We start from the raw sequence: 9,652 nt of genomic DNA on the forward strand, positions 1-9,652 counted from the left end.
GGCCATCACATTCATTGGACCCCACCCTTTAGAAATTAGAACTTTAAATTGGAGCGCTGCTGTATGCATCGCGGCACAACAGCGGCCATGTGCCCCACCTTTCAAATCTGGCTTATTTTTTCACTATAACCAAATTGGATGAAAGTAACAGAAGAAAACAGAGATTTGAATTTGATCTTCTATTCAAAAATGGAAATAATTTTTTTTTCAATTTTGACTGAAAAAGAGGAGAGAGAAAAAAAGAAGATGGATTACATGGAGGGAAAGAAAGGAGAGCAGAGAACTATGTTTTTTAATCACATCTATAAATCTAATGGACTGTAATACCTGTGGACACCATTGGTTATCATGGTGGTTTGACAATTGCAAGCTTGGCTGTTTTGGAACCCTAAACGACAACACAAACAGATGGCTTGAGTGATAACCGGTAGAGACGACGATGCTGTAAACACCTGGTAAGACAATTGCCGTTGCTTCGATTCTGCTGTATTTGCCGACGGTAGCTCTTGTTGGAAAGGAAGACTTATAGAGAGATCAAGGTTGAGTTCTGGGTATTTTCTTTGTTGTTGTCGGGAGCTCTGCTCTTGTTGGTGTTCTTCTGTGGTTCCGCTGTTGCTCTGTGTTTCTTCGGCCTTGATGTTATGGTTAAAATTCATGACGCTAATCTCCGGCGGAAGCGCATGTGTCGGTGAAGAAGAGTTGAGGACTACGTCGGAATAAGGTGTGGTGGTGGTGCTGCTGGTGGTTGTGGTGGTGGTGGCGGCGGCGGTGGCCCCGAGCGGTCGGTGGGTATGAGGGTCAAGTCCACGGCTCAGGAGCTTGCGTTTGATGTGGGTATTCCAGTAATTCTTGATCTCATTATCCGTTCTTCCGGGTAATCTACCAGCAATGAGAGACCATCTAAATATTTGAAAAAAGTCCCAAATGAGTTCACACCGTCCTTGGAAGCGTTTTCAGATTCTCAATTAAATAGATGAGAAGGAAAGGGAAGAAAAGGGCTTACTTGTTTCCAAGTAAGCTATGGAGTTTGATGATGAGTTCGTCTTCTTCTTCAGTAAAATTGCCTCTTTTTAGATCAGGTCTGAGGTAATTAATCCATCTTAGTCTACAACTCTTTCCACAACGCAGCAAACCTGAAACACAGAAACATAAACAGAGAGAAAGAGAGTTAGAGAAGAAAACAGAGCAAGTAATGATCTGGGTTTTCTCTAGTTTGGCTGAATTAGTCCTAAGTCGGTTGGTTACCTGCAGCTTTGGGGAGAGATCTCCAACAGCCCTCACCATGGGCTCTGATGTAGTTGATGAGGCGCTGGTCTTCTTCTTTGGTCCATGCACCTTTGTTAGTGTGGGCTTTCTCACAGCAAGGAGAACGACCCATCTGTTTCTCTTCTATCTGTTCTTCTGCTACTGCTTCTGCTTCGATTTTGTGCTTTTGTGCTTTTGTGCTTTGGCAGTTAGATAGATAGATAGAAAGAAAGAAAAAGAGAGAGAGAGTGGTTTGTTTGTGTGGAAGTAGAGAGGAAGAGACGAGAGAGAGAGAGGGTTAATGGAAAGGAGTGGAACCAAAGGAGGAGAGGATTTATATGAGGGAAGAGGACGGAGGGGGAAACTGGGAATTGGGGAGAAATTCGGGAGTGCCCAATTGACCCGATCCCTTTTGTGGGCATTTGACCGAGTTGGTGAGAAAGACGAGTGGTTACAAAATAGGAGAGAGATGCTCAATGCTCAATGCTGGATTTGGTAGGTAGGTCTACTTTTACGTGAGAGTTACAGAGAAAAATAAATGAAACCAAGAGAGAAGAGAGAGAGAGGAAGAGTTTTCTGTTTCTTTCTTTCTTCTTTAACTTCTCTGTTTATTATTATGGGCTTTGTCACCGACATTTGTTACGCTATCCACTCACTACTGCCCTAACCTTTCCACTCTCAAAAGGTTGTTCTAGAAGGAACTTGATCCCATGTAACAGGTTTTATCCATAATTATTTTTAAAGCCGTCAGATAGGAATTGAGATTGTGATGGTTGTAAATCTTAGTTTTGCATAATATGTGGCATATGAGAAAGAGATTGCTATATAACTGGCGTGTAGCCCTTCCACCAACACTGGCCAATGAGAGCATGCATATGGGAATCAATATGAATGGAATTTATGATTTTCAAGGGGATGGAACAATAACTTCACGTTCTTTTGAGTCTGAGTGCAGGAGCTATATGATCTGTTTGCGTTTTTTTTTTCAAAACATATACATATCGAGAAAAGTTTTCTCTAAAAGAATGTACCACCCATGCCTAAACATAAAGAGGTGAAATGACCACTCTACCCCCATGAAGCTAACCCCAACCATATATATGTTGGGACCCACATGGGTAGTTTGGTTTTAAAAGTATGAATATCCCATGCGGACCCATATCATATGGGTTGGTGTTAAGTAGATACTACTAGTACGGTACTAAAAAGGACCCTCTCATTAGGGTGTGTGAACCTCTCATTAAGAGGTAAACCTTCTCTCAATCTTCTCTCAATACAATTCAAGATAATCTTACTTCTAACCAATTCAATTTATGATCTCTCTCTCTCTCTCTCTCTCCTAGATACCCTGATGAATCATAACCATTTGATTGGAATAAATGGTGGAATGAATCGTCATAGAAAAAGCTGGCTTGGCCATGTAATTGTGAGATCTTTCTGCTCAGTGCACCTACGTATATGCATAACACTTAAGAGGGTAAAAATTCATCACTCTTTTTGTGTGATGTATCGTCTTATGCATCTCGTAGGTGCACTACAATTGAGAGGGTAAAAATCCATAATTATGCCCCTTCGAATCATTTCTAGTAACATAAATACGTTAGGTTTCAATATCAATTGGTAGGTTTGGTTTTTAACTTTTAGCTCTATCTTTAGCTCTCCCTCACTGACGTGAGATTATAATGTTTCTAGAAACCCAATATATATATATATATATAGGGAGAGAGATAGAGATAGAGATAGAGATAGAGTCGCTTTAGGTTGGTAACCCACCTCGCTTGTTTACCTCTCTAACCAAGAAGGTGGGCCTTATCTTGGTTTGGTCCTCTCATGCTATTCTCATTCCTCTCCTTTTGGCTCTTTATATTGAAAATTCAAGTCTATATGTTCTTCTATCTTTGATTCCTTTGACCTCGAATATCATTCTAATTCTAATAATGTTCCAAACGGGAGGATTTTGGCCATGCCTTCCAAACCATGTTGGGGTTCCTCACACACCATTAAAAAAAGTTATCTCTAATGGTCGTCAAGGCTCATGCATTTAATTTTTATTTTATTTTATTGCATTTATTAATCACCTATTAATGTGATTACTATACTAAACCTATATCATAATCTTACTTTATTCTAATTTTAAAGTTAAGGCTTGTGGCATCCATACACGGTATGCAACGACACACGCCTTAAGCGTAATGGATTAGGAGTCACTACTAATTGTGATTACGTGATTATTATACCTATCATAATCTTACTTTATTTTAATTTTTTATTAAAATTTGAGTGATTTAGCGGGACTACACGACAGATTTTTCAATTCAGGCTTGTGGCATCCACACATGGCCGATATGGTACGACACACGCCTTAAAGCATAATAATGGATTAGGACTCGTCATTAAACGGGTTCCACCCGATGATGATGCTTATAGTTTCTAAATCTTCTCATTTATTTTAATTACAGCTTTAGAAGAATATCTTTTGGGCAATGGTTTGCACTTTTCGTCAAGCATAGAAAGAGTTTGGTGGCCGCACTAATTTTGTGGTAAATAAAAAATTTTCTATCAATCCCTCAACTTATCCTATATCTATCCAAACTTTATAAAAAAAAAAAAAATTCCTAATAAATAAGAAAAAGTTCACGTCACCTTTTCCCTTTATTTTTTTTTTAAATGTCTAGATTACCCCTCAATGCAACACTTTCGATCATTGTCTCTTTTTTTTTTGTTTTTTTGTTGGTCATTTCACTTTTAAATTTACCTCCAGAATATGAATCAAAATGATAGAACTAACATATTATATAATTGGGAAGGTATTTGTACATGGGAGATTCTCCCATCAAGTCCATCAAACAAGACGTGCAAGGGCTTTTATGTCATTTCAGATTGGCATTTATGTCAATCTGATTGCATTTAATGCAGGTCGTGCATGTGCATGACAACTTTTGCCTAATTGTTATATAGTTGTTAATGCTATGTTATCCTTTTAGTGCACACATGTGGCCACTCTTAATCCAACAAAGTATGGTATTTGACGTATATAGCCCATTTCTATTTACGTTTAATTTAGCTTGGGTTTTCAAATACATTGTCATATGGATACAATTCAATGATGCTCCTTGTAAGTTACTCTCTCTCAGTTTAGAGAGTGTTGCTACACTATGGTATGAGAACTAATGAGTTTTGGTCTTCAATGTCGTTGCAACTCCATCGTCGACCTTAGTTGTTGGTGTCATGAATATTGGTTGCCAGCAAGGTGGCTCAGCCGCTGGTGGCGTTACAGTGATTCCTTATGGTTGTTCCTTTCAACTAGCCTTTACATTAAATGATCATAACTTTATTCAAACGGTTACATATTTAAATGCGCAATATGCGACCAGTGGTTACACCACCACATTCTCTGCTACAATAGTTAATGCTTGTCAAGCTCCACTGTTAACCAATGGTTACATGCCTTTAATTTCTTTAGTTTCAGCATCTCCTAGCAGAAATAAGTTACCACAGTTTTCATTCGTTTGATCATTATGGGCTCATCAATCCCTACAACTAGGAACGATTACACTTCCATTATAGGTGGCAAGCAGTTTCCTAGTGGCAAAGAACTTCTTCAATCGATTATAAATCATAATAGCCTTCAATTTCTCAACAATCAAGCAACACTAACCGTAATGGCACAACTGGCCAATGGTATGTCAAATGTTGCGGTGTTACAAGTATTCTCTACAAGTAATGACCCAACGGATATGGACATTACAACTCATTTGGCTCTAGTTTGAAATCATGTATTTTTCGTTTTTATTTCAAGGGAGGAAAATAGTGTGGCTGACTCCCTTGTCAAGAGGACCCGATTCTTGACGTGTAAAACTGTTTGGTCCATCTCATTCCATGGTTTTAGTAAGCTTGTAATTTAAAATTTCTGTGTCCTACGCATTCTTATCAGTAGAGGTTTGTTTACCAAAAAAAATTGAGAATGTGTCATTGAAGAGTAATCTAGGTATTTTAAAATGTCAAAGGAGAAGTAGATGTGAAAGATTACTTTATTTGGAGAATTAGAAGAGAAGTAGTCCTTTATGTGATCCCAATCCATCCTATATGATAATCCATAGCACCTAAGCACCTTCTTAATAAATCAATTGGAGACTGTTACCTATTGGGGGATCTTTATCCTCTCAATTACACTGTCCGTCAATTGGAGACTGTTACCTATTGGGGGATCTTTATCCTCTCAATTACACTGTCCGTACTTGACGCCAAGTACATCTAACAAAGGAGGCAGAAATGACTATCCTACCCCTGCCCGAACACACTGCCCGAGGTGGGGTCCACCTCCCTCTATTAGATGTACTTGATGTCAAGTACAGGCAGTGTAATTGAGAGAATAAAAATGACCTATTGGGAATATGCACGAAAGCATCAATAGGGGTGAGGTTTCCACCTTTTATGAGGGTGGAGTGGTCATTTCGCACCTTTTTGTCTCGACAGAGAGCCACACTGACTTTGAGGGACCAACCAACCAAGCGAGGGAAAAAGGCATCTTGATTCTTGAGGTTCTAAAAGGATTGGCAGGAAAACTGGTTAAATTGGTTGCAAGTCACCACCTAACACCCACCACCCACCAACGAGGTCTGGTTAGGGTTTGGCCTTCACATTAATCTGTGTGGTACGTACGTTGTTTGTAGTTGGAAACAACCTTAAATAAATTGATGGGTTGCATGAGGCACCAAGCACGCTAAGGTTGTTGAGAGATTAGCTTCAAATCAGGTGCTTCTTGCACATAATAAACTCTAATGTTGACTTAATGAAAACATTTGTGTAATTAAAAAGAAAGCAAATGGCAGTAGCTAGTTATATTAAAAAGCTAGGGGTAGATTTTTATATATATTTTTTTCATTTTATTAGGGCTTAATTAGATTATTTTTTTGGGTAAACTATGGGCTTAAATATTTTTTTATATCATTTAGGATGGTTAAACAACTTTTAAGGCTTCCCTCATTTAAAGCATTTCATTCGGTTCTAAGGTTGACCACACACTTCATCTTGTTCCATAATTCACAAGGGTTGCTAGATATTTTTTTCTTAATCCTTTTTTTTTAGATCTCTTATTCTTGATTTTTTTTCCGCCTATTATATATATGTTATTATCTGTAGTTTCAACTTAGTTGTCACTAAAGGTTTGCGATATCATACTCCTAGACTGCGTTTGGTATGCATTCTTATAATGCATTCTAGGTCGATTTCGTATTCTCAAATGATAAAATTAATTGTTTTTATCGTTCGAAAATGTGAAATCGGCATAGAATGCATGCCAAACACAGCTTTTATAATTTACTCTAAATCTTGACAATTTATAGGAGAGAAATGGCAATTGGTGGAATGCCATATATAGTTCTAGAATTGGACTCAGATTGGGTTGGGTTGGGTTGCCATAGTTTCGGTCAGGGTCAAGTGGGTTTCTCGAGTATGTGGTTTTACGGTAGCTTATGCCCTATGGTTCAATTTCAAGCAAAATTAATAATACTGGGATGACCATGGATTGAGGAACCGGTATCAGATCGGCGGATACGTATTAGTATCAGTGGAGATTGATACTGATTCTTGACCGATCACGGATCGACGGATTAATACGAACCAAGGGTTCAAATGTATTAAAAAATTTTAATTTTTGAAAAACCAAGAGTAAATATATCCGATCCATACTGATACGGACCGATCTGGATTAGTAACAGTCGATACCGATTACTAAACCTTAGTGATGACTTACTAACCCTACACATCTCACATCATAAGCTAAGGTTAATAATCTGTCTCTCTCTCTCTCTCTCTCTCTCACACATAATTTTAGGGAAAAGGTTGGGAGTATTTTTTATTATTTGATAATTAATGCTTTGTCTGTTACTGTGTTTTTTTTTTGGTAACAATTGTCTGTTACTTTGTAAAAGCATGTCAAATGAAATGTTTGAAATAAACTTCAATTGTATTTTTAATTATTTTACCTGAAGATTTTTCTTTTACATGGATTATATCTAGAAGCAAACAAAGCCTAAAACAATATACTGGAGTCTGGTTTGATGAAGTGGATTATCTACCTAAATCTGTCCAGAGCATGGCCGTAAGTGCCACTTGTTGGTCGAGTATCCTTGAGTTCATGGCAGAGTGGGAGTCAGGTTTCCTTTGATTCAAGGAATACTCCTTGGAGTGGTGCATCAGTTACTGGAGTTAGTTGTGGACCTTTATCCGCCATTGTAACTGCAGCACTGCTGTGCGCATCGTGCGGTGTAATAGTGACCATGTGTGCACATTGGGGCCCGCTATGCACACATGGTAGCTTCTGTGCCGCATGATGCGCACAGCAGCGTTGCAGTTACGGCAGCGGATAACAATTCAGTTAGTTGCTGAACGGGGTTTAGGTTCGTTTGAAGCTCTGATGCCCAAGGAATTGCCTATTAGTTCCAATCATGTGTTGTCCCGTGTTGACTAGCCTTTATACACGTGTCGCCTATCCACCTAGTATAGTTTTATGTACATCAAATTTTAAAATTAAAAGAAGGAACCAAAAGGGGTAATCTTCAAAAAAAATTCTTCAATTTATTGGTTTGAAAGAAAAAGGAAAAAATTTGTTATTATTATTATCAGTCAATGCTTGGAAGATTTTTTTGATAAGATTAAAAGATTACGAACTCTATACAACATAAAAAGTACAATGACTATAGTTAATTCTATACAGAAGGAAAGAACAGCCATATCATCGAAAATAATACATCGAGTTTGATTAAGAAGTTGAGATCGAAATCCATAAATGAGGAAATATTGTTGTAACAATAAATAGTAAATGCAAGAAAAAACGAATTATAATAAATTTGACAATAATGACAACAAAACAACGACAGCTAGCGGTTTTTTCTATTTTCTATTGGACTGTCTAAATGACACCTCTATAGGTGCATTTCAAATTCGACACCTTTTTTAGTTGTCCTTTCTTGTTTTATTTTTAAAAGTTCTTTATGTTTGGAGTAAAAAATTGTTTTTAGTGAAAGTGATTTATCATTTTGTAATTATCAAAAGATGTCATTATCTTGCACATTTTTTTATATTTTGTACGCTACCAAATATTGAAAATTTTCGATGCTTCTTTGCTTTTTATTCTCTTTTTAAGCATTTTTTTTCAACATGCAATCATATATATGCCTGAATTACTTCTAATTTCTTTGTAAGAAGTAAAACATTAGTGTTTTTTCTTAGATCTTATATATGAATCCAAACTATTAGAAATTTTTTTTTTCTGGACAAAGGGATAAACAATAACACTACTAGAAATTGAAATTGTTGTACATCGAAGAATTAAACAAATCAAAGATCATATCAAGTATATGTTTAGCTGTCCAGAGCCCAACTCCAATATTTTCAACATGTCTTACATTGCACAAATTGCAACCATCCATGGAGTTTAAGGTGCTAACTAGCGCAGTTGGTAAAGTCACTTGCTGGTAGCAATGGTGTCCAAGGATCGAATCTAACCCTCACATGGGGGTTCGGTCACGATTTTGCAAACAACCACTCCGCAAAGCCGGGGGGGGTAAAGCTACGTATATTAATTATGACCTTTCGATACCCCATAGTGGTGGGAACCTCATGCATTGAGTACGTCTTTTGATCACGAGTCACTTGTGGTGAGATCCAAAGATGATATTTGCATCAACGATACTTAGGTGATATCATGTTGAATCTAATCTAAAAACGTAAGCGATAACGTGGGCAAACTCAACTAGTATATGAACGCATTCAATATCCTAGAGTTTTCCAACATGAGATTATTCTCAATATAACTAACCTCACCATTGTTCCTTAATGCTACTTATTACTCTTCTATATGATGTATATATGATGATACCTTCTTTGAACCATCATCCACCTTTCATGACAATTATTTATGTCAATAAAAAGAATTTATTTTTTTTTTGAAAGGCATTCGTATGGTTGAAAGATTAAAAAAAAAAAAGGTAAAGGAAGGATTCCATCACAACACTTAACCACAACAATCCAAAATTCTTACAACTAAAACAAAATAGCACCTTTTTCTCGCCTTTAATAATCTATAAATAAATTATTTCACCAGATAGTTCTAATTCGATCTATTATCCTCTCTTCTTCTTGACAATTTTCTTTATTTATATTTATAAAGTTATGCGCCGAAAATCTTCCATCGTTGTCTCCCAATTAATTTATCAGTCTTACCAAACTGCTGTTATTTTCTAAAGTCGAGTAAGTCTTTCTATTTCAATTGGAATTAAAAGAGAAGATCAGTTCAGATTCCTTACCGTCTACACAACTTCAAGTTGAAAATCAAAATCAAAGCTTGTGACCATTGAATTAAAAGTAGTAAGATAAGAAATACATTACGTTGGTGGGACCCAAT

At 37.0% G+C, this 9,652-nt stretch overlaps 1 protein-coding gene across 1 annotated transcript; it reads right to left on the bottom strand.

The window, feature by feature from the left end:
• Positions 1-295: 295 nt before the first annotated feature.
• LOC122654174 (myb-related protein 308-like) lies at positions 296-1,429 on the bottom strand. The gene is made up of 3 exons (XM_043848158.1): positions 1,246-1,429; positions 1,004-1,133; positions 296-900 (listed from the first exon to the last, which is right to left on the bottom strand). Exons 1-3 carry the CDS (start codon positions 1,376-1,378, stop codon positions 303-305), a joined length of 861 nt encoding a protein of 286 aa, XP_043704093.1. The 5' UTR covers positions 1,379-1,429; the 3' UTR covers positions 296-302.
• Positions 1,430-9,652: the final 8,223 nt, after the last annotated feature.

This window comes from Telopea speciosissima, chromosome 3 (genome assembly GCF_018873765.1).
Source record: "Telopea speciosissima isolate NSW1024214 ecotype Mountain lineage chromosome 3, Tspe_v1, whole genome shotgun sequence".
Lineage (NCBI taxonomy): Eukaryota > Viridiplantae > Streptophyta > Magnoliopsida > Proteales > Proteaceae > Telopea > Telopea speciosissima.